The 26124-nt window shown below is 40.5% G+C and overlaps 1 protein-coding gene across 2 annotated transcripts; it reads right to left on the reverse strand.

The window, feature by feature from the left end:
• Positions 1-439: 439 nt before the first annotated feature.
• On the reverse strand, positions 440-9020 carry LOC133051514 (rho-related GTP-binding protein RhoG-like). 2 transcript variants are annotated; one of them, XM_061135983.1, is made up of 4 exons: positions 8864-9020; positions 8098-8193; positions 3963-4063; positions 440-3782 (listed from the first exon to the last, which is right to left on the reverse strand). In XM_061135983.1, the coding sequence occupies exons 3-4, from the start codon at positions 3963-3965 to the stop codon at positions 3192-3194; spliced, it is 594 nt and encodes a 197-aa protein (XP_060991966.1). In that variant the 5' UTR covers positions 3966-4063; positions 8098-8193; positions 8864-9020; the 3' UTR covers positions 440-3191. The 2 variants fall into 2 exon arrangements, with proteins under 2 accessions (XP_060991966.1, XP_060991967.1); XM_061135984.1 differs by lacking the exon at positions 8098-8193 and having other exon boundaries at positions 8864-9017.
• Positions 9021-26124: the final 17104 nt, after the last annotated feature.

Genomic DNA, 26124 nt, shown 5'->3' on the forward strand with positions numbered 1-26124 from the left:
ACTTCAGTCCCTGAGGTTGCAGAGTTGGACAAGATAATAATTAACACATACACAAGACAAAGGGGTGGTGGTGAGGAATTGCTTGGATTTTTAGAAAGCAACAGACCCAGTAAAATCAGAAAAAAGTTTATTAGCATTCCTTATGAAAAATTTAAAAGTGATGTTAGCATGTTAGTCTTCATATAAATTAAATATAAAAACCAAGATGTCAGTGTATACTTAAGACTATTAAATCAGTGACTTCCTTGTTGGCACAGTGGTTAAGACTTTGTCTTCCAATGCATGGGGCTGCAGGTTCCATCCCTGGCCAGGGAGCTAAGATCCCGTATGCTTGGCAGTCAAAAAATAAAAAAACAGAAACAGTGTTGTAACAAATTAAATAAAGACTTAAAAAAAAAAGACTATTAAATCAGAGCAATACAAGACCACTCACTCAGACTTGTGGATCACACCTCCATTTATTAGAGAACACAAGTTTGCCCAAACCAAACCCAGGCTTACATTTGGGAATTTGACAGGGAAAGGAGGAGCAGGAGGCACTATTAAAAGCTAACTTAAAAGATTCCAGTAGCTAAATAGAAAGTTCCCAGAGACCTAGGTGACAGGCATGTTTCTAGCCCCTTTCAACCATGAAGTCCTATGAGCACCCAAAGTGGCATCAATCAGAACATCATGAGACTGGAATACACTTCCATTTGACTGTCTTTGGAAAAACCCAGTGACTTTACAAAAGGGCAGTGGGCACAGCGCCCAGAAGCCAGTTGACCTCCACAGTAGCCACATTATGGTAATAGCCCCCCTTTCCAAAGTGCTATTGAGCCTTAGTTGAAGAGGGCCACACTCACCCTCTTCCAGTTAACACACTGCTCATACGGAATCCCTGCCAGCCTCAGGAGACCCTGAGTTGCACACTGGAAAATAGATACAGTACATTGGAACTGAGAAGGGAAGTGCTGGACAACAGTATTCATCCTGGATCCTCCACAGCTTCAGACAATTAACATTGTAGACATACACACCAATGGAATATTGCATGAAGTGGCGGGTACAGTGATGAAGGAAAAAAAAAGCACTTTAGTCCACTGTGAGGGGAAAGGGAAACCAGAAGAAAAGGAGGAAGAATAGAGTATTTAAATAACCTTTTATCTTCTATCAATACTTGATATTTGCTTGACCTCCTCAAAGAGTAGGGTTAACAGATTTAGCAAATAAAAATACAGGATGCCCCATTAACTTTGAATCTCAGATAAACAAAATAATTTTTTAGTGTTAAGTATGTCCCAGATATTGCACGGTACACGCTTACACTAAAAAATTGGTTAAAAAAATTATTTTATCTGGCAACCCTATCCAGGAGGTTCAGTCAGCTTGAGGTTACTCTGATCATATCCTGTCAAAGAGCAACAGCAAGACAATCACAGAGCAAAGCACAGGCACTTCACCCACCCCAAGGGGAGGTATGAGATCCTTTTAGCTCCATTTCCAAAACTCTCAAAAATCCCATGCTATTCTGGCAGGATGAGAGGACATGTGCATGGTGGAGATCCTGACCACTATCTGCCAGGTAAAGAAGTTTTCCTTCCATATCAAATGAAGAAGGTCAAAAATACAGCTGGGGGAAGGAGCGGCAGGTCCACGGGGATACAGAAGTCAACTCATCTCACCCCAGAGCAGACTGAGGAAAGTCAACAAAACTGCCACAAGGGTGAGGACAGCCCCTTCGGCCTGGAAACCCAACAAACTCCAACACTCTTAGAGCAAACTCAAAAGGCACACAGGGCTGAACACACACAAACAGGGAGACATACAGAGGAGGGAGGAACAGGAAGAGAGCAGAGTAGCCTTTATAACTCAGAGGAATGACTTTATGACTCAGAGGAATGACAGCAGAAGAGACATCTCAGAGGGAATCACAGAACCCCTTGAGAGAGACTGGCAGGACATCTTACTTGTTTGATTGTTTCATTGGTTTTATTTAGAGGGTTAATCTTCAGTGGTCTTTCCTTACAGTGGAAGGGTGATGTGAGAAGAAAGGGCCACACAGAAGCCTCAGAGACACAGTTTTTCACTTCACAGGGCCCAGAGTGCTAGCAAAATCAGAAAGCAAATCTTAACATCAGATCCCACAGCCAATGTACTGTTATGACTAAGTGCCAAACCCACCTCCTGAGGATTGGAAGAGGAATCAATAACAAGGCCATGGCTGGTAAACATTCCTCTCAAAGGCACGGAGAAGGAAACATCACAAAGGATAGGACCACATTATGCTTTTTTAAGTCTCCACCATTGGAATACCCAGTCCCCAGTAACCCAGCATCTGTGAAACTGTGTTCCCAGAGATGTTAATAGGTGCTGCATGGGGCCAAAAAAAAAAAAAAGTTCAGTGAAATAACTTTGGGAAATATTGCATACTTATTAAAAGTTATAAAACTTCCTGCAGTAAAAGAAACTATTTGGCATTATTTAAATCAATGATTCTTGCCTTATCTGACCACAGAACCGCTTTTTGTTTTAGGTAAGAAGCAGATTTATTAAGAGAGAAACACACTCCACAGATGGAGCGTGAGCCATCTCAAAAGGCCAGAGGCCCATAGAACCCTTTTAAGAAACATCTGTTACGATCTCACAGAACTCTAGAAATGCTGCTTAACCATTATTGCAAAAGCATCTCATCTCAAGAATGGGAAGAACATGTCAACACTGGGAATACCCAGGAATCACACCTAAAATGGTTTCCAAAAATTAGTTTATCAGAAAGCCTCAGGCAATGATTTGAAAACTTGGAGAACCCTGTCCATCTGTGAGGTACTAGCTCAATGATAAACACATCCAGGAAAGCTGAAATTAGATTTCAAACAGTCAGGCAAAAGCCTACAAAGAACAGTACTAGGCTTATCTGCTTAGTTGTGGCCTGGCCAGTGCCAAAAAGAACATCTGGTGACGTCTCCTCTCATCACTTCGACAGGAGAGACACACTCTCTCACTCTCAAACTTTCTCTAAAAGGTTCAGACTGAATTTCAAAGCAGCCAAGTACAAACTAGCCTCTCTTCATTCCTCCAAAAACCAAATAACCTGGAGCCTAGGGTTTCCAGGAGAAGAGATAAGTGGCTCATGCTGGGAATGTTAAATGCTATCAAGGGAATTTCCCCTTTTTCTCTGTGGGTGCAGTCCCCAGGCAACATCCCAAAAGCTATAGGAGGACACACTTCTTGGTGTTCTTCTTTGTGGCAGGGTAAAGCACAGCCCGGATGGCTTCCAAAAATACCTCACGGACCCCATCTTGCATCAGGGCTGAACATTCCAGATACTTCACAGCCCCCACCTGCTTAGCCAGGGAAGTGCCTTGCTGAGGAGTTGTGGGCACTAGGCTCTGTTCCTTTAGCTTCTTCACTGTCTCAAGGTCACTCCGCAGGTCCCTCTTGGTGCCTACCAGCAAAACAGGTACGTTGGGGCAATGATGGGAGACCTCGGGGTACCATTTATGCCTCACATTGGCATAAGAAGATGGGTTGCCAATGGAAAAGCAAATGACGAAGATATTGGTCTGGGGGTAGGAGAGTGTTCGCAGTCGGTCATATTCTTCTTGGCCTGCTGTGTCCCACAGGTTCAGGATGACGATCTGGCCATCCACAGATGTCTGGGCACTATAGTTGTCAAAGACAGTGGGGATATACTCCTCAGGAAAGGCATTTGTTGTATAACTGATGAGGAGGCAGGTTTTACCTACAGCCCCATCTCCCACAACCACACATTTGATCGTCTGCATTCTTCCCTTGGAGTCCTATATATAAGAGAGAAGGAAAGAATGTTCATAGAATTTGGTTAATCTAGGGAGCCTAAGCTATATAAATATTTCTCCCTGAGAAGAAAGAAAGGAGATAAGACCCTCCCCCCTCCACCCCCACTACCTGGCCTAACACCATAGAAGCTGGGAAAGGTTGTATGGAGCAAGAGTTCTTACCATGGAGTCCACGGCCTGCTAGAAGATAGGCTTCAGAGGATTCTAGAAGCCACCTCTGCAGTTGTGCACAATATTATGTGTATGTGCATAGGTAAATTTTTCTGGAAAGAAGATCCAAAGCTGTCATCAGACTCAAAAAGGACTGTGAGCCCCACAAGATTAAAAACTATTATATACAAAGGTTACAGTATTGTCATAAGTTCTCACATATACTGTATCAAAGCTACTAAAATATTATAGGTACTAAATAAATGTTAACTAATTTTTTAAAATCAGTGCAGAAAGAAGATTCCCAAGGTTGAAACAAAAGGAAAGACAGCTCTCACTTCGGATCTGTGACTAGACTCAGCAAAGATACACTCTGTTCCTGAAAAACTGTTGTTGGTTATTGTTCAGTCGCTCAGCATGTCTGACTCTTTGCGACCCCATGGACTGCGGCTCGCTAGGCTTCCCTATCCTTCACCGTCTCCAGGAGTTTGCTCAAACTCATGTCCATCAATGATATCTAACCATCTCATCCTCTGTTACCCCTTTCTCCTCCCACCTTCAATCTTTCCCAGCATCAGGATCTTTTCCAGTGAGTCAGCTCTTCGCATAAGGTGGCCAAAGTATTAGAGCTTCAGCATCGGTCCTTCCAATGAAAATTCAGCGTTGATTTCCTTTAGGACTGACAGGTTTGATCTCTTTACAGTTCAAGGGACCCTCAAGAGTCTTCTCCAGCACCACAATTCAAAAGCACTAATTCTTTAGCGCTCAGCCTTCTTTGTGGTCCAACTCTCACATCTGTACATGACTACTGCAAAAACCATAGTGGCATCAAAATACTGGAGAGAAAAGTAGGCCAGTCAGATTCAGCCATAGAGAGAAGTGGCTAAGAGTGCAGACTCTGAAGTCAGATCACCTGGAGTCAAAAACCAGTCCTCTCTCTTCCTAAGCTCTGTGAACTTGGGCAAGTTTTTAACCTGAAGCTTAAATGAAAGAATGCATGTGCTGTACTCATTAGTGCCTGCCACATAGGAAGTACTCATTAAAGTGTTAGAAGCTACTATGACTTCGCAAAAATTACTATTCTGCTGGGGAAGGCAAAAGTTATATAATGTGATTACAACGCTAGACAAACCCTTCTGTCTCATCCCTTCTGTCCTTATCTGAGTAAAACTACAGTTCATAACACCACTATATTCTTGTCCATTTCTTCATGAATCGAGTATTTGCGAGTTAATGATGAAACACAGATGATCTCCAAGGAACATGTTTACTATGAGCTCCCATGTTCCCAGGTAGTGCTAGTGTTAATGAACCCGCCTGCCAATGCAGGAGACACAGGAAATGTGGGTCGACCCCTGGGTTGGGAATATACCCTGGAGGAGGGCATAACAAGCCCTCCAGTATTCTTGCCTAGAAAATCTCATGGACAGAAGAAGCTGGCGGGCAACAGTCCGTAGGGTTGCAAAGAGTCAGACATGACTGAAGTGACTTAGCATGCACACATCCATGTTTATACCCCCATATTAATATCCAGTCAATGTCCTGCTGTGTCAGTGCCCCCACAGCACTCCACTTTTTTTAGCTTCTTAACTACTGCCCTAATTTCAGACCTGATCCTCATAGCATTAACTTCAAGTATCAGAACATGGAGGAAAGGGGATACATTATCATATGTATTTGATTACAGAAAAAAAAATTGAGAATCAGTTTCTCACCTTGGGAACTTAGAGGAATAGATATATCCTCCATCCTGTTGTCTTTTTAGGCCCATATCATAGCCAAAAACCAAACCAAACCAAACACTTCATTTTGGGTCAAGGTAAAGAAAAGTTAGATTCCCTGATGGTTTAGAGGGTAAAGCATCTGCCTGCAATGCAGGAGACCCGGGTTCGATCCCTGAGTCGGGAAGATCCCCTGGAGAAGGAAATAGCAACCCATTCCAATACTCTTGCCTGGAAAATTCCATGGACGGAGGAGCCTGGTAGGCTACAGTTCATGGGGTTGCAAAGAGTCAGACACGACTGAGCGACTTCACTTTCCCTAAAGAAAAGTTAGCCCTCTCAGTATGCTTTGCACAGGCCCACTAGGAATGGCTTTCTGCTCGCTCACACAGCCAATTCTGACCAGTGAGGCATTCCCCCTAGAAGTCTTCCTTTCCTTGGCACAGGTCCCACAGCTAAAAGTCCAGAGTCTAGTAGGCAACCATCCCAGAGTATTCACTGATCATCAGCTCTGTCTTTTTCCATCTAGGAATAGACATGAGGATCAAACATACAAAGTCAATGGAAATAATTTGGCCACCTGATGTGAAGAGCAAACTCATTAGAAAAGGCCTTGATGCTGGGAAAGATTGAGGGCAAAAAAGGGGACAACAAAAGATGATATGGTTGGATAGCATCACTGACTCAATGGACATGAATTTGAGCAAACTCTAGGAGATAGTGAAGGACAGGGAAGCCTGGCGTGCTGCAGTCCATGGGGTCGTGAAGAGTTGGACACTTAGCAACTGAACAACAACAATGGAAATAGGGCAAAGTCACCATCGCATTCCTTGAAAATAACCTTCCTTGGCTTTTCCAGTTTGGATTAATTTTTTTTTCCTCTGATAGCAATTACTGCCTATATGACTCATCTTCCCAGCCTCCTCTAGGTACCATTCAGAGTGACTGCTTTAAGGACAATAGTGCATCTGATGGGGGGGGGGAGCGGCGCTACAAAACTCTCAGGCACAAAGACTACTTTGCACCCTAAGTTTAGCTCCTCATCTCTATAACTAGGAAAAGTCAACTACACTCTTTTCTACTAGTTTACATCTACCAGTATTCCTGGTATCTATAATAAAATGATCTGCAGATAGGCACTCAAGTCACACTGATGGTGGGCCTAGATGATGAAATGTACCTAGAATATCGCAGGTCTGAACAAAACAAAACATAATCACCTGGAGCAGACTCTCAATGAAAGGGAGGGGTTCAGCAAAAGGAGGGAGGTGCTTTGTACAGCTGATTCATTTATCCAGCCCACATATTCATTATACGATTTTCTCTACTTGTGTGTATATTTGAACTTCTCCATAGTCAACAAGTTTAAAAATAATGCTAAAAAATATAATCCAAGAGAACTGAAGATAGGATCTCAAAAAGATAATTTCACATCCATGTTCATTGCATCATTATTCACAATAGCCAAGAGGTGGAAGCAACCTAAATGTCCATTGATGGATAACATATAAAGAAATATCTATCTATCTATCTATATACACCACACACACACATATAGATAGATAGATCAGCCTTCAAAAGAAAAAGGAAATCTTTTCATACACTACAACATGGATGAACTTTGAGGACATTATGCTAAGTGAAATAAGCCAAGTCATAAAAAGCCAAATATTGCATGATTTCACTTATATGAAGTATCTAGAATAGCCAAACTCATAGAAACAGAAAGTAGAATAGTAGTTGCCAGGGGCTGGGGGAAGGGGAAATGAGGAGCTGTTTAAGGGGTATAGAGTTTCAATTTTTCAGGATGAAAAAATTTTAAAGATCTGTTGCACAAAAATGTGCATACAGTTAATGTACAGTTTAAAATGGTTGAAAATACTGAAAACAAAAACAATACTTTTTAAAGGGCTGGGAACTCTGAGAGAAGGCTAGGAGGCAAATATTCTGTTTATCACTGTTAGGAGAAAAGCTTGTTTCTTTCAGCTCCAGGATCCAACACAATGCTTTCTCCTTACAGATGACCCATAGCTTTCCTCTCATCACCACCACTATCCACCTACTCTCCCCGGTACTACTATGCACAATGTACTGCTAGGAGGGATTCAAAAAAGGGTTAAAAACAACAAATGATGATAGAAGCTTATAGTTTTATGGTAAAGGTAGGACTTTTATAAAAAGGTAAACAATAATACACAGTAATGCATGGCCCAGAGGAAATAGTTGGTATGAGGAAGCAAGAGGAAGTTTAAAACAAAGCCTGTTATAGGCATTGTGTAAAATACTTCCACATATCTTATTTAAGTTTCATAGTAGCACTGTGAAGTAGATACCAGCTCAGTTCAGAGATCATTAAGTATGCCTCTAAGATTGGAAACTGAAAGTGGCCTCAATTTGCAGAGACCAACATCTCAGAAGGCACTCACTTTTAACCTTGGAATTATAGTTTCTTCTAAATCTTCCAATCTCATTTGACAAAGCATCCTTCTTCAGATGTACACTGCTCAGCAGTCAATTTTCTCCTAGGTTAGGCACACAACATAAAAGACACACTAACAATAAGGACAAGAATGCAGTTCAAAGTGTTACTATTTCTAGCACATTCTCCCCTAAGTCTCACCCTTTCCAGAAGTCTAATCCACTTTAAATCACTCTGCAACTTTCTGAAACAAAACAATTCAGAAGACTCTCATTTTTATTTACTACTTTCTGCAACTTAGTTATCTAAGTCCAGGAAGCTTTTTCACATTTAAGACTGATTCTTTTGGTTCAAGTCCAGTCAAAGACAACTTCGAGAATCTCGGGGAGGAAGGAAGCCATGTGAACACTCCCCAACTCGGAGCCAGGGGAGACTATCCCGTGCCTGGAAACTTAAACCAGAGAGGCAATTGTAGTGACCCATCCATAGCTACCACAAGCCCGCTCGGCACTTCCTTCGGAGCCTTTCCACCAGGGGTACTTGATTCTGGAACTTCGATTGGACTCGTGATCCTGGGACAGATAAGTGCCTAACGCAATAGGAAGAGCAAGCTCAATCTCCCCCGAATATCAATTCATCCCATTCTCAAATCCCTTCCATCCAAGGAAGTGGATCACATACTAAAGCAACCAACCGTCCTGGGGATGGGGAGACTCAATGAGAAAACAGCGAACAAGGGGCCCGCCTAGCGGGTGGTTCTGGATAAGGATTACCTGGCAAAGCGGTCGTCCTCCAGCGCCGTTCAACCGCAGCTCACATAGCCTCCCAGGTTTCTCAAGGCTGAGCGAACAAGGAGGAATCCCGGCTTCATTCCGGCAGCGACCAAGTCCCACCCGTGTCGTCAGACGCAGTCGCTACCCTGTGCCCCAAGACCTCCTGGGAAATGGAGTTCTAGCGCCCGCCGCGTGGTCTGCGAGCCACTAGCTTTTAAACTACACTTTTGGGTAGTCAAGGATCATTGGGGTGTGGAACCCAATACCAGTTCCTCGGTTCAGAAGTCCCCAAGTTTCACATTTCCTGTGGCAAAATGAGACCACTTCCTCCTCCGCAGACCCGTGTTTTCTCAAGACAAATATTAACATAAAGAGGCAATCAGGGAATTGAAAAAGTGTTAGGAAAAATGGAAGCAGCAAAAGAAAATGTGGTAGTGAATTAAGGCAGCTGTCACCATATATGTTTGTATTTTCTAGAATTTCATATAAATGAAATCATAAACTATGGACTCTTTTTTTAACAGCTTTATTGAGATATAAATTCACATAACATTGTTTTTTCTTTTTTTATTTATTTTTTATTTTTATTTTTTCCCAATTATTTTTATTAGTTAAAGAATCATGAGAAAAGGTAGTCAGAATCATTTGAAACTAAAAGAGAATTCTCTGTATGTTATCCAAAAAAAAAAAAAAATCACATACCATACAGCTCACTCATTTTTTTGTAGCCACGCATTCTGGGAAACAAACTCACTCAGAGGGACAATGCAGATAGTGTAGTGCAGTTAATTACACGGTGGGGCCCAAGGCAGAATATCCTCTTAGCCAAGGACCCCGACCAGTTTTTGTGAAAACCTTATATACCTTAAGTGTATGTGCTCAAACCCACCTCCCCAAATTCCTTGAAACTAGTCTGGACAAGGTAAAAGAGAGATATGATCAAAGTTAACCCATGATTCCTGTGTCATAAGCCTAGATAGTTAAACAGTGGACATTTATCAATAGGCCTGTGGTCATACACTGATAAGCATAATGGGATTTATGACTTTGCTCTGTTACAGAGATAATTAGTATATTATTTTAGGTGACAGAGTATCTAGGTACAAGTCCTGAGGCTCCTTCATCCAGGGGGTCTGGTTTTCCATTGGTATGTCATTTCCATAGATACTGGGCATATAGCTCAAAGTCCATAGTCTGGCCCAAGATGGAGTCCTGCTCTCAAGATGGAGCCTGTTCTGTCTGTTTCCTCATTCAATTTAAATTGTACAATTAGATAGCTTTTGATATACTACACTATTAATTTTAAAAAATTGTAGTAAATATATATAACACAAAATTTGCCACTTTAAAGTGTATAATCCAGTGGCATTTGGTACATCCACAATGTGTGCAACCATCAGGATTGTCTATTTCTGAAACTTTTTTGTCACGATGTCAGGGAGTTTGTAATTTCCTCCATTCTGTCTCATCGCAACAAAAATTTGAAGTGATGGACGGACCAGCAATACAACCCTTGGATGGACCAGTGTTACAGTTCCATGTTACAACTCAGTTTTATTTAAAGTAAAGGAAAAATACATCCTCAAGGCATGAGGGCATGCCTACCCAAAAGACTCCAAGAGAAGAGAGGCCCCCGGCCCAGTTTTGGCTCCTCTTTTTATATGTTTTTTCTCCTCCCCCTGGGCCTGCCCTATGTAAATTGGGCTAGCCAGGAGTGCTGTTTGTTTTACCTGAGGTCCTCACTCCAGTCTTTGGACCTTCCTTTGTTCTATTTTCCCAGGCTTTTCCCTTCCTTGTCTTTTAGCCACTGCCATTCTGGACACCTCTTTCCTATTCTAACTACCTAACAACCCCAAACAGAAACTCTTTACCCACTAAGCAATAGCTGCTCATTCCCCTCTTCCCACAGCCCCTGTAAGTCATCCTATAATCTACTTTCTTTCTCCATGGATTGAACTTTTCTGGCTGCTATTTATCTACTGATGGACATTTGGGTCATTTCCAAATTTGACTATTGTGAATAATGCTGCGATAAACATTGGCATGCCAAAAGAAGCTGAACAGTTCTATTAAGACCTACAAGATCTTCTAGAACTAACACCAAAAAAGATGTCCTTTTCATCATAGGGGACTGGAATGAATAAGTAGGATGTCAAGAGATACCTGGAGTAACAGGCAAGTTTAGTCTTGGAGTACAAAATGAAGCACAGCAAAGATTAACAGAGTTTTGTCGAGAGAATGCACTGGTCTAGTAAACACCTTCTTCCAACAACACAAGAGATGACTATACACATGGATGTCACCAGATGATCAATACTGAAATCAGATTGATCATATTCTTTGCAGCTGAAGATAAAGAAGCTCTATACAGTCAGCAGAAACAAGACTGGGAACTGACTGTGGCTCAGATCATGAACTCCTTATTGCTAGATTCAGACTTAAATTGCAGAAAGTAGGGAAAACCACTAGACCATTCAAGTATGACATAAATCAAATCCCTTACAATTATACAGTGGAAGTGACAAATAGATTCAAGGGATTAGATCTGATAGACAGAGTGCTTGAAGAACTATGGATGGAGGTTTGTAACATTGTACAGGAGGCAGTGATCAAAACCATACCCAAGAAAAAGAAATAAAAGAGCAAAATGGTTGTCTGAGGAGGCCTTACAAATAGCTGAGGAAAGAAGAGAAGCAAGAGGCAAAGGAGAAAAGGAAAGATACATCCATCTGAATGCAGAGTTCCAAAGAATAGCAAGGAGAGATAAGAAAGCCTTCCTAAGTGAACAATGCAAAAAAATAGGGGAAAACAATAGAATGGGAAAGATTAGAGATCTCTTCAAGAAAATTAGAGACACCAAGGTAACATTTCATTCAAAGATGGGCACAATAAAGGCCAGAAACGGTGTAGACCTAACAGAAGCAGAAGATATAAAGAAGAGGTGCCAAGAATACAGAGGAAAACTATACAAAAAAGGTCTTAATGATCCAGATAACCATGATGGTGTGATCACTGATCTAGAACCAGACATCCTGGAGTGTGGAGTCTAGGGGGCCTTAGGAAGCATCACTACGAACAAAGCTAGTGGAGGTGATGGAATGCCAGTTGAGCTATTTCAAATCCTAAAAGATGATGCTGTGAAAGTGCTGCACTCAATATGACAGCAAATTTGGAAAACTCAACAATGGCACAAGACTGGAAAAGGTCGGTTTTCATTCCAATCCCAAAGAAGGGCAATACCAAAGAATGTTCAAACTACCACACAATTGCACTCATTTCACCTGCTAGGAAAGTAATTCTCAAAATTGTTCAAGCAGAGCTCCAACAGTACGTGAACTGAGAACTTCCAGTATACATGGTGAATTTAGAAAAGGCAGAGAAACCAGAGATCAAATTGCCAAAATCAGTTGGATCCTAGAAAAAGCTAGAGAATTCCAGAAAAATATCTACCTCTGCTTCACTGTCTATGCTAAAGCCTTTGATTGTGTGGATCACAACCAACTGTGGAAAATTCTTCAGGAGATGGGAATACCAGACCACCAGACCTACCTCCTGCAAAACCTTTATGCTGGTGAAGAAGCAACAGTTAGAACCGGACATGGAACAACGGACTGGTTCCAAACTGGGAAAGGAGTACGTCAAGGCTGTATAGTGTCACCTTGCTTATTTACCTTATATGCAGATTACATCATGCGAAATGCCAGGCTGGATGAAGCACAAGCTGGAAACAAGATTGTTGGGAGAAATATCAATAACCTAGATACACAAATGACAGCCTCTGGAACAAAAGTGAAAGAGGAGAGTGAAAATGTTGACTTAAAACTCAACATTCAAAAAATGAAGATCACTGAATCCAGTCTCATCTCTTCAAATAGATGGGGAAACAATTGAAACAGTGACAGACTTTATTTGGGGGGGGGGGCTCCAAAATCACTGCAGATGGTGACTGCAGCCATGAAATTAAAGAAGAAAAGCAATAATATTAAAAGACTTGGAAGAAAAGCTATAACCAACCTAGACATCATATTAAAACAGAGACATTACTCTGCTGACAAAGGTCTGTCTAGTCAAACCTATGGTTTTTTCCAGTCGTGATGTATGGATGTGAAAGCTGGACCATAAACAAGGCTGAGCGCCAAAGAATTGATGCTTTTGAACTGTGGCATTGGAGAAGACTCTTGAGAGTCCATTGGAATGCAAGGAGTTCAAACCAGTCTATCCTAAAGGAAATCAACCCTGAATATTCATTGGAAAGACAGATGCTGAAGCTCTGGTACTTTGGCCACCTGATGCAAGGAGCAAATTCATTGGAAAAGACCCTGATGCTGGGAAATATGGAAGGCAGGAGGAGAAGGGGGAGACAGAGGATGAGATGGTTGGATGGCATCACCGACTCAATGGACATGAGTTTGAGCAAGCTCTGGGAGATGGTGAAGGACAGGGAAGCCTGGTGTGCTGCATTCCATGGGGTTGCAAAGAGTTGGATACGACTGAGCAACTGAACAGACTGGTTCCAAATAGGAAAAGGAGTACGTCAAGGCTGTGTATTGTCACCCTGCTTATTTAACTTATATGCAGAGTACATCATGAAAAACGCTGGGCTGGAAGAAGCACAAGCTGGAATTAAGATTGCTGGGAGAAATATCAATAACCTCAGATATGCAGATAACACCACCCTTATGGCAGAAAGTGAAGAGGAACTAAAAAGCCTCTTGATGAAAGTGAAAGACGAGAGTAAAAAAGTTGGCTTAAAGCTTAACATTCAGAAAACTAAGATCATGGCATCTGGTCCCATCACCTCATGGGAAATAGATGGGAGACAGTGGAAACAGTGTCAAACTTTATTTTTTGGGGCTCCAAAATCACTGCAGATGGTGATTGCAGCCATGAAATTAAAAGACGCTTGCTCCTTGGAAGGAAAGTTATTACCAACCTAGATAGCATATTAAAAAGCAGAGACATTACTTTGCCAACAAAGGTCCGTCTAGTCAAGGCTATGGTTTTTCCAGTGGTCATGTATGGATGTGAGAGTTGGACTGTGAAGAAAGCTGAGCGCCGAAAAATTGATGCTTTTGAACTGTGGTGTTGGAGAAGACTCTTGAGAGTCCCTTGGACTGCAAGGAGATCCAACCAGTCCATTCTAAAGGAGATCAGTCCTGGGTGTTCATTGGAAGGACTGATGCGAAGCTGAAATTCCAATACTTTGGCCACCTCATGCGAAGAGTTGACTCATTGGAAAAGACCCTGATGCTGGAAGAGATTGGGGGCAGGAGGAGAAGGGGACAACAGAGGATGAGATGGTTGGATGGCATCACCGACTCCATGGACATGAGTTTGAGTAAACTCCGGGAGTTTGTGATGGAAAGGGAGGCCTGGCATGCTGCGATTCATGGGGTCGCAAAGAGTTGGACACGACTGAGCGACTGAACTGAACTGAACTGAACTGAGCAACTGAACAACAACAAACATTGGCATACAAGAATATGGTTTTGTTGATTTTCTCTATTGTTTTCTATCTCACTGATTTACACTTTGATCTTCATTATTTTTGTTAATTTTGAGTTTTATTTGCACTTCTTTTTACTGAGTTGAAAGCTGAAGTTATTGTTTTGAGATTTTCTTCTGTTCTGATATAGGTGTTTAGTGCTTAAAATTTACCCCCTAACTATTGCTTTGGCAGAATGTCATCAGTTCAAAATATGTTCTTACTTTTTTTATTTCTTCTTTCTCCCATGTGGTATCTCAGTTAGTTCAGTTCATTCGCTCAGTCATGTACAACTCTTTGTGATGCTATGGACTTGGCATGCCATGCTTCACTGTCCATCACCAACTCCCAGAGCTTTCTCAAACTCATCTCCATCGAGTCGGTGATGCCATCCAACCATCTCGTCTTCTGTCATCACCTTCTTCTCCTGCCTTCAATCTTCCCCAGCATCAGGGTCTTCTCTAAGGAGTCAGTTCTTCACATCAGGTGGCCAAAGAATTGGCGTTTCAGCTTCAGCATCAGTCCTTCCAATCAATATTCTGGACTAATTTCCTTTAGGACTGACTGGTTTGATCTCCTTGCAGTCCAATGGACTCTCAAGAGTCTTCTCCAACACCACAGATCAAAAGCATCAATTCTTCAGCGCTCAGCCCTCTTTATGGTCCAACTCTCACATCCATTCATGACTACTGGAAAAACCATAGCCTTGACTAGATGGACCTTTGTTGGCAAAGTAATGTCTCTGCTTTTTAATACACTGTCTGGGTTGGTCATAGTTTTACTTCCAAGGAGCAAGGGTCTTTTAATTTCATGGCTGCAGTCACCATCTGCAGTGATTTTGGAGCCCAAAAAATAAAGTCTGTCACTGTTTCCACTGTCTCCCCATCTATTTGCCATGAAGTGATGGGACCAGATGCCATGGTCTTACTTTTTTGAATGTTGAGTTTTAAGCCAACTTTTTCACTCTCCTCTTTCACTTTCATGAAGAGGCTCTTTATTTCTTCTTAGCTTTCTGCCATAAGGGTAGTGTCATCTGCATATCAGAGGTTATTGTTATTTCTCCCAGCAATCTTGATTCCAGCTTGTGCTTCATCCAGCCTGGCATTTCACATGATGTACTTGGCATATAAGGTAAATAAGCAGGGTGACACTATACAGCCTTGACATAATCCTTTCCCAGTTTGGAACCAGTCCGTTGTTCCACGTCCAGTTTTAACTGTTACTTCTTGACCTGCATACAGGTTTCTCAGCAGTCAGGTTAGGTGGTCTGATATTCCCATCTCTTGAAGAATTTTCCACAGTTGGTTGTGATCCACCCAATCAAAGTCTTTGGCATAGTCAATAAAGCAGATGTTTTCCTGAAACTCTCTTGCTTTATCTATGATCCAAGGCATGTCAGCAATTTGATCTCTGGTTCATCTGCCTTTCTAAATCCAGCTTGAACATCTGGAAGTTCTCAGTTCACGTACTGTTGAAGCCTGACTTGGAGAATTTTGAGCATTACTTTGCTAGCGTGAAAGATGAGTGCAATTGTGTGCTAGTTTGAACATTCTTTGGCATTGCCTTTCTTTGGAATTGGAATGAAAACTGACCTTTTCCAGTCTTGTGCCGTTGCTGAGTTTTCCAAATTTGCTGTCATATTGAGTGCAACACTTTCACAGCAACATCTTTTAGGATTTGAAATAACTCAACTGGCATTCCATTACCTCTACTAGCTTTATTCATAGTGATGGTTCCTAAGGCCCACTTGACTTCACATTCCAGGATGTCTGGCTCTAGGTGAGTGATCACACATTCATGGCTATTTTGGGTTATGTAGATCTTTTTTGTATAGGTCTTCTGTGTATTCTTGCCACCTCCTCTTAATATCTTCTGGTTCTGTTAAGTCCAATATCATTTCTGTCCTTTATTGTGCCCATCTTTACAGGAAATATTCCCTTGGTATCTTTAATTTTCTTGAAGAGATCTCTAGTCTTTCCCATTCTATTGTTTTCCTCTATTTCTTTGCATTGATTACTGTGTTATCTAGAAGTGGACTGTTTGGTTACAAATATTTGAGGATTTTCCAGAGATCTTTCTGTTATTAATAGGTAATTTAAATTCCATTATTCATATTTTCTGTGACTTGAATCCTTTCAAATTAATTGAAACTTGTTTTGTGGACTATAACATAGCCTTAGCCTATCCTGGTAAATATTCTATGTACACTTGAAAAGAACGTGTATTTTGCTATTATTTGGTAGAGTGTTCTATAAATGTCAACCAGGTCAGTTTGGTTTATCATGTTGTTTGCTCTACTATTTCCTTGCTGATTTTATGCCTACTCAATCAATTATTAAGAGGAGAGTATTGAAATATCTGACTAGGGCTGTGGATTTGTCTATTTCTCCTTGCAAGTTTATCAGTTTTTGACTCATGTATTTTGTAGCTCCTATATTAGAGGCACAAACGTTTAGAATTATGTTTCTTCATTCATTGATTTTCGGAGAAGGCAATGGCACCCCACTCGAGTACTCTTGCCTGGAAAATCCCATGGGCAGAGGAGCCTGGTAGGCTGCAGTCCATGGGGTCGCTAAGAGTCAGACATGACTGAGCGACTTCACTTTTCACTTTCATGCATTGGAGAAGAAAATGGCACCCCACTCCAGTGTTCTTGCCTGGAGAATCCCAGGGACAGGGGAGCCTGGTGGGCTGCCGTCTATGGGGTCGCACAGAGTCGGACACAACTGAAGCGACTTAGCAGCAGCAGCAGCAGCAGCAGCAGCATTCATTGATTTCTTTGTCATTACAAAATCACTTTCATTATTCCTGGTATCTTTGCTCTGAAACTTACTTTCCAATATTAATATAGCTCCTGCAGCTTTCTTTTGACTAGTGTTATCATGGTACATCTTTTTTTACATACTTTTAACCTATTTGTATCTTTGTATTAAGAATATTTCTTATAGGCAGCATATGATTGGGTCTTGCTTTTTTTTTTACCCAGTCTGATCATCTTTACCCTGAAACTGGGGTCTTTAGGTCATGTACATTTAACATGATTGCTGATATGATTAGGTTTGAGACTGTCATCTTGCTATTTTTTTTTTTTCATCTTGCTATTTTTTTTCAATCCCCCACTATTCACTGTTCTTTTTCCACCTTCTTTTGAATCAATCAATATTATTTTTATTCCAATTTATCTCCTTTGTTGGTTTCTTAGCTGTACCTCTTTGTTGTGTTATTTTAGTGGTTGCTTAAAGGTTGACAGTGTATATCTATAACTTATCAGTCTACCCACAAGTGTTATTATACCACTTTATAAAAAGTATAAGAACCTTATATTAATATCCATCCATTTCTCTCTTCCTGGACTATTCTTGTTACACTTGTATCTCATAATACATGTTATTATTATTTTTGTTTAACAGTGACTTTTAAAAAAAATATTTATTTATTTGGTTGTGTTGGGTCTTCATGGTGGAATGTGGGATCTTTAGTTGTAGCACATGGGATCTTAGTTCCCTGAACAGGGATCAAACTCGAACCCCTGTCCTCAGCACTGGAAGGTGGATTCTTAATCACTGGACCACCAGGGAAGTCCAAAACATTTACTTTTTAGTACTTCATTTTTTAGAGCAGTTTCAGGGTCATAGCAAAGTTGAGTGGAAGGTACAGAGTTCCCATGATACATTTGTTACAATCAACATACCTACACTGACACATCAGTATTATCCAAAGTCCATAGATTACATTAGGATTTATTCTTGGAGCTGTACATTCTATGAGTTTTAACATGTGTATTCACCACAATAGTATTATTCAGAATAGTTTCACTGCCCTAAAAATCCTCTGTGGCCTGTCTATGCATCCCTCCCTCCCTCCTAACCCTGGCACCCACTGATCTTTTTTCTCTTAGTTTCACCTTTTCTAGAATGCTATATAATTGGAATTATACAGTATGTAGCATTTTCAGATTGGTTTTTTCCACTTAGTAATATACATTTGAGGTTTTTCCATGTCTTTTCATGGCTTGATAGCTCATTCCATTTTGGTGCTGACCAGATCCAACCAGTCCATCTTAAAGGAGATCAGTCCTGGGTGTTCATTGGAGGGACTGATGTTGAAGCTGAAATTCCAATACTTTGGCCACCTGATGCGGAGAACTGACTCACTTGAAAAGACCCTGATGCTGGGAAAGATTGAGGGCAGGAGGAGAAGGGGATGACAGAGGATGAGATGGTTGGATGGCATCACCAACACAATGGACATGGGTCTGGGTGGACTCTGGGAGTTGGTGATGGACAGGGAGGCCTGGCATGCTGTGGTTCATAGGGTCACAAACAGTTGGACACGACTGAGCGACTGAACTGAACTGAACTGAATATTTCATTGTCTGGATGTATCACAGTTTATCCATTCTCTCACTGAAGGACATCTTTGTTGCTTCCAAGATTTGGCAATTATGAACAAAACAATATAAACATCTAAATGCAGGTTTTTGTGCAGACATAAGTTTTCAACTCATTTGGACAGATATCAAGGAGTGTGGTTGCTGGTCAATTATCTTTTAAAACAGCTATATTGAAATATAATTTACATACCATAAATTCACTCATTTTAAGTGTACAATTAAATGAATTTTAGTATATTTAAAACTTTGTGCTATTATCATCACAATTTGATTTTAATATATGTCCATCACCCCAAAATATCTCTAATGCCCAGTAACAGTCACTCCCTGCTCCCAACCCCCAGGCAACAACCACTGATTTACTTGTCTCTAAAGTTGTGTTTCCTGACCAATTCACATGAATGGGATCACACAATATATTATCTTTTTGTTTTTGGCTTCTTCCACTTAGCATGATGTTCTTGAGTTTCATCCACAATGTAGCATGTATTAATACTTCATCCGTTTTTATTGCTAAATTATATTTTTTCTTTTTAAATCAGATTTATATAGGTATAATTTATATGACATTAAATAAGCTCATTTTATGTTTATAGTTTGATGACTTTTGACAAATGTATGCACCCTAATTACTATCACAATCAAGACATACATTTCCATTACCCCCAAATAGTTCCTTTGTCTCTCTTTGCAGTCAATCCCTACCACCCCCAGTCGACCACTGTTCTGCTTGCTATCACTAAAGATTAATTATACTTTTCTAGAACCTCATATAAATGGAATCATAGAGCATTTACTCTTTTGTGTCCACTTTTTTTTGCTCAGCATATTTTTGAGATTTATTAATGTTGTGGAGCATAATAGTAGTTTCTTCCTTTTTATTGCTTAGTAGCAAGGATATGCAAATTATTTCCAGTTTGGGGCCATTATGGATAAAGCTGCTATGAATATTTGTGTATAAGTCTTACTGACGAAAATAATAAACAATAATAGGAATAGAAAAGAGTTTTATAAAAAAAAAAAAAGAAAAGAGTTTTATTTGAGCCACACTGAGAACTGTAGCCCTGAAGACAGCTTCTCAGATAACCCTGAGGAACTGCTCCAGATAAGTATGGTTTTCAGCACAATTTTATATCTTGCCAGAGCAAAGAACATCAAACAAGTCATGGATACATTCTTTTAAGGCTTTCAAAAACAAACCAATAAAACAGATCAGCATGCACACCTTAGTGGCCTTAGCACCAGTAAGGACGTCTTATCTTGAAAGGAAGGGAGGAATTTAACCTTTATTTTTAACATGGACATTTTTTACTTCTGGTCAATGCGTCCTTTTCTTTAATCCTTAAAGCAGAGTTACAATGTATGCTTGATAGGCCACAAACAGGCTGTGTGTATAAAATTCAAGTTAACTCAGGTGTAAGCCAGAATCACTTCCCCCCATACCTCAGTGCTTGGACATTTCGTTCATCAGTCTGTTTTTAAACATATATTTTCATTTCTCTAGAGGGATACCTAAGAGTGGAATTATTGGGTCATTGGGTAGGTGTATGTTTAACTTTGAATATTTAACATCTTGAGAAACTATCAAATAGCACACCAAAGTGGTTTTACCATTTAAAATGCTAATGTATGACAGTCTCAGTGACTCCACACCTTCACCATCACTTAGTCTTGTCTTAAGTCTTTATTTATTTGATTGTGCTGGGTCATACTTTCGACACTTGGGATCTTCATTCTTCATTGCAGCATGTGGGAGCCTCAGTTGCAGCATATGAACTCTTAGTTGTGGCATTTGGGTTCCAGCTATTGAAACCAGGCCCCCTGCATTGGGAATGTGACATCTTAGCAACGGGACTACCAGGGAAGCTCTTATTGTCTTTTTTAAAAAAAATATTTTTTGGGGGGGTGGCTTTGGTAGGTCTTCCTTGCTGCATGTGGGTTTTCTCTAATTGCAGCGAGCAGGGGCTACTCATCCATTTGGTGTCCAGGCAGCTCATTGCAGTGGTTTTTCTTGTTGCAGAGCACAGGCTTTAGGCACACGAGCTCAGTAGTTGCAGCTCACAGGCTCTAGAGCACTGGCTCAGTAACTGGCACATGAGCTTAGTGGCTTCACAGCATATGGGATCTTTCCAGACCAGGGATCAAACCAGTATCCCTTACATTGGCAAGTGGATTCTTAGCCACTGGATAACCAGGGAAGTCCCCTATTGTCTTTTTAATTTAGCAGTTCAGGTGGGTATATATAGTGGTATTTCATGGGGGTTTCCACTTGTATTTCCCTGATGCCCAATGATTTGAACAGCTTTCATTTACTTAATTGCTATTGATATAGCTTTCCTGTATAGTACGTGTTCAAATCTTTTCGATTCAAGGGATTAGATGTGATAGTGTGCCTGAAGAACTATGGACAGAGGTTCATAACATTGTACAAGAAGCAGTGATCAAAAACATCTCCAAGAAAAAGAATGCAAAAAAGCAAAATGGTTGTCTGAGGAGGCCTTACAAATAGCTGAGAAAAGAAAAGAAGCAAGAGGCAAAGGAGGAAAGGAAAGATATACCCATCTGAATGCAGAGCTCCAAACAATAGCAAGGAGAGATAAAGTGTTCTAAAGTGAATAATACAAAGAAGTAGAGGAAAACAACAGAATGGGAAAGACTAGACATCTTTTCAAGAAAGTCAAATATACCAAGGGAACATTTCATGCAAAAGTGGGAACAATAAAGGACAGAAATGGCATGGACTGAACAGAAGCAGAAGATATAAAGAAGAGGTGGCAAGAATACACAGAAGAACTACCCAAAAAAGAGCTTAATGACCCAGATAACCATGATGGTGTGATCACTCACCTATAGCCAGACATCCTGGAGTGTCAAGTCAAGCGTCACTACCCTTGATGCTTCCGAGGCGTTAGGAACCATCATTATGAACAAAGCTAGTGGAGGTGATAGAATTCCAGCTAAGCTAATTCAAATTCTGAAAGATGATGATACTAAACTGCTGCACTCAATATGCCAGCAAATTTGGAATGGCAGTGGCCACAGGACGGGAAAACGTCGGTTTTCATTCCAATCCCAAAGAAGAGAAATGCCAAAGAATGTGCAAACTACCACACAATTGTACTCATTTCACATGCCAGAAATATCATGCTCAAAATCCTTTGAGCTAGGTTTCAACAGTATGTGAACCTAGAACTTCCAGATGTAAAAGCTGGATTTAGAAAAGGTAGAGGAACCACAGATCAAATTGCCAACATCCATTGGATCATAGAAAAAGCCAGGGAATTCCAGAAAAACATCTACTTCTACTTCATTGACTACGCTAAAGCCTTTGACTGTGTGGATCACAACCAACTGTGGAAAATTCTTAAAGAGATGGGAATACCAGACCACCTGACCTACCTCCTGAGAAGCCTGTATGCAGGTCAAGAAGCAGCATTTAGAACCAGACATGGAACAACTGACTGGTTACAAATTGGGAAAGGAGTACATCAAGGCCGTATAGTGTCACCCTGCTTATTTAACTTATATGCAGAGTACATTGTGAGAAATGCTGGGCAGGATGAAGCACAAGCTGGAATCAAAATAGCCAGGAGAAATATCAACAACCTCAGATATGCAGATGACACCATCCTTATGGCAGAAAGCAAAGAGAAACTAAAGAGGTTCTTGATGAAGGTGAAAAAGGAGAATGACAAAGCTGGCTTAAAATTCAACATTCAAAAAACAAAGATCATGGCATCTGGTCCCATCACTTCATGGCAAATAGGTGAGGAAACAATGGAAACAGTGACAGACTTTATCTCCTTGGGCTCCAAAATCACTATGGATGGTAACTGCAGCCATGAAATGAAAAGCTGCTTGCTCCGTGAAAGAAAAGCTATGACCAACCTAGACAGCATATTTAAAAGCAGAGCCATCACTTTGCTGACAAAGGTCCATCTAGTCAAAGCTATGGTTTTTCGAGTAGTCATGAATGGATATGAGAGTTGGACCATTAAGAGCTCTGAGTGCCAAAGAATTGATGCTTTTGAACTGTGGTGTTGGAGAAGACTCTTGAGAGTCCTTTGGACTGCAAGCAGATCAAACCAGTCAGTCCCAAAGGAAATCAGTCCTGAGTATTCATTGGAAGGACTGATGTTGAAGCTGAAACTCCAATACTTTGGCACCTGATGCAAAGAACTGACTCATTTGAACAGACCCTGATGCTGGGAAAGATTGAAGGCAGGAGAAGGGGATGACAGAGGATGAGATGGTTGGATGGTATCACTGACTCAATGGACATGAGTTTGAGTAATCTCTGGGAGTTGGTAATGGACAGGGATGCCTGGTGTGCTGCAGTCCATGGGGTTGCAAAGAGTCGGACATGACTGAGTGACTGAACTGACTGACTGATGATAAGTTTCAAGCAAAGGTGATCGTTGAAACAATAATATAGATTAGTTACATGAAAGAAGGAAAGGTAGAGAAAAAGAGACGAGAGTTCAACATTGGGCCTCAAGGGTGCAGGTAAAAGGAAGTACAGGAGCCAATAAAAAGGACTTAGAACAGAACATGGAGAATAGCTTTAAACGTTATAAGAAATATACACAACAGTGTCAAATAGGAAAAAGAGCTTAACGAAAACAGTGAGCAGCAGTGGCAGAGCTTCCATTGTTGTTGTGTCCTACTCTTTGCGATCCCATGGACTGTAGTACGCCAGGCTTCTCTGTCCACCATCTCCTGGAGCTTGCTCAAACTCATGTTTGTTGAGTCAGTGACGCCATCCAATCATCTCATCCCATCGCCCCCTTCTCCTCTTGCCTTCAAACTTTCCCAGCATCAAGGACTTTTCCAATGAGTTGGCTCTTCCCATCAGGTGGCCAAAGTACTGGAGCTTCGGCTTCAACATCAGTCCTTCCAATGAATATTCAGGACTGGTTTCCTTTAGGATTGACTGGTTTGATCTCCTTGCAGTCCAAAGGACTCCCAAGAGTCTTCCCCAACACCACAGTTCAAAAGCATCAATTCTTTGGTGCTCAGCCCTTTTATGGTCCAAATCTCATATCCATACATGACTACTGGAAAAACCATAGCTTTGACTAGACAGGCCTTTATTGGCAAAATAATGTCTTTGCTTTTTAATACACTGTCTAGGTTTGTCATAGCTTTTCTTCCAAGGAGCAAGCAGCTTTTAATTTCATGGCTGCAGTCACCATCTGCACTGATTTTGGAGCCCGAGAAAATAAAGTCACTTTTTCTGTCTTTTCCCCACATGTCTGCCATGAAGTGATGGGACCAGATTCTGCGTTCTTCGTTTTTTGAATGTTGAATTTTAAGCCAGCTTTGTCACTCTCCTCTTTAACCTTTATCAAGAGGCTTTTTAGTTCCTCTTTGCTTTCTGCCATAAGGATGGTGTCATCTGCATATCTGAGGTTGTTATTTCTCCTGGCAATCTTGATTCCAGCTTGTGTTTCATCCTGCCCAGCATTTCTCACAATGTACTCTGCATATAAGTTAAATAAGCAGGGTGACACTATACAGCCTTGACGTACTCCTTTCCCAATTTGTAACCAGTCAGTTGTTCCATGTCTGGTTCTAAATGCTGCTCCTTCACCTGCATACAGGTTTCACAGGAGGTAGGTCAGGTGGTCTGGTATTCCCATCTCTTTAAGAATTTTCCAAGTTGGTTGTGATCCACAGAGTCAAAGGCTTTAGCATAGTCAATGAAGTAGAAGTAGATGATTTTCTGGAATTCCCTGGCTTTTTCTATGATCCAATGGATGTTGGCAATTTGATCTCTGGTTCCTCTATCTTTTCTAAATCTACCACGTATATTTGGAAATTCTCAGTTCACGTACTGTTGAAGCCTAGTTTGGATGATTTTGGGCATGACCTTGCTAGCATGTGAAATGAGTACAATTGTGTGATAGTATGAACATTCTTTGGCATTGCTTTTCTTTGGGATTGGAATGAAAACTGACCTTTTCCAGTCCTGTGGCCACTGCTGAGTTTCCCAAATTTGCTGGCATATTGAGTGCAGCACTTACACAGCATCATCTTTTAGGATTTGAAATAGCTCAACTGGAATTCCATCACCTCCACTAGCTTTGTTCATAGTGATGCTTCCTAAGGTCCACTTGACTTTGCACTCCAGGATGTCTGGCTCTAGTTGAATGATCACACCACTGTGGTTATCTGGGTCATTAAGCTGTTGTTGTTTGTTTTTTTTTGTATAGTTCTGTGTATTCTTGCCACCTCTTCTTTATATCTTCTGCTTCTGTTAGGTCCATACCATTTCTGGTATTTTTAACTTTCTTGAAGAGATCTTTAGTCTTTCCCATTCTATTGTTTTCCTTTATTTCTTTGCATTGTTCTTTTGCAGAGCTTCTGAAATTGTCAATAAAAATACCTGAAGGTTGGCAACTGCAAAATAAAACATTTTAGAGCTGCTAAGGGAAAACTAAATGCAGACTAGGCATTAGGTGAAATTGGGAAATTATACATTCTATTGAGTGTAATAATGTTATTGTAGTTATATTTTTTAAGTCTTTGCCTTCTAAAGATATATATAAACCAAAATATTTAAAAGTGAAGTGTGTAGGAAGATATCTAGAATATGCTTTAAATACTATAGCAAAATTTTCCTAATAATAATATTAATAGTAATAAATGAGAGGGCTAAATAAGGCAATAATAACAGAGTTCATTATTATTGAATTGGGTGATAGGTACATGGGGACTTATTATACCATTCTCTCTCCTTTGTATGTGCTTGAAAATTTCCACAGTAAAAGGTTTAAAAAGGAGAGTTTGGAATGACCTGCAAGATACAGTGTTAAGACAAAAACAAGATGCAGAACATGTGGATGGCATGCTATTATTTTGATAAGAAAAAAATTAAAAGAAAGACTATCAATTTTTGCTTATATATCACAGAATATCTCTGAAAAGATACTCAAGACACTGATAACTTTAGGGACTTCCCTGTTGGTGAGTGGTTAAGACTCTGTCCTTCCAGTTTAGCATGTGGGTTTGATCCCTTGTTGGGGAACTAAGATTCTCACATGCTATGCAGTGTAGCAAAAGTGAAAAAGAAACTGGCGACTTTAGTTGTTTCTTAGAAGGAGAAACTGTCTGGCTTGGGGACAAGAGTGACAAGGCGATTTTTAAACTGTATATCCTCTTGAAACTTTTGAAATTTTTAAACTATGTAAATATTCAAAAAGTAAATAACAATTAAAATAAATATTTTCTGATAATATGGCTCTGACCATAATCATTAAGGATTCCTACAATATAAATATTGTATCCAAATAAATATTGTATCCAAAATAAAAGAGGTATAATTTAGCCAAGAATTTTAATAATCCTAAAACCAAAATTTGAAATAATTTTACGGAAACA

The sequence above is a fragment of the Dama dama genome, chromosome X (assembly GCF_033118175.1).
Source record: "Dama dama isolate Ldn47 chromosome X, ASM3311817v1, whole genome shotgun sequence".
NCBI classification, from domain to species: Eukaryota; Metazoa; Chordata; class Mammalia; order Artiodactyla; family Cervidae; genus Dama; species Dama dama.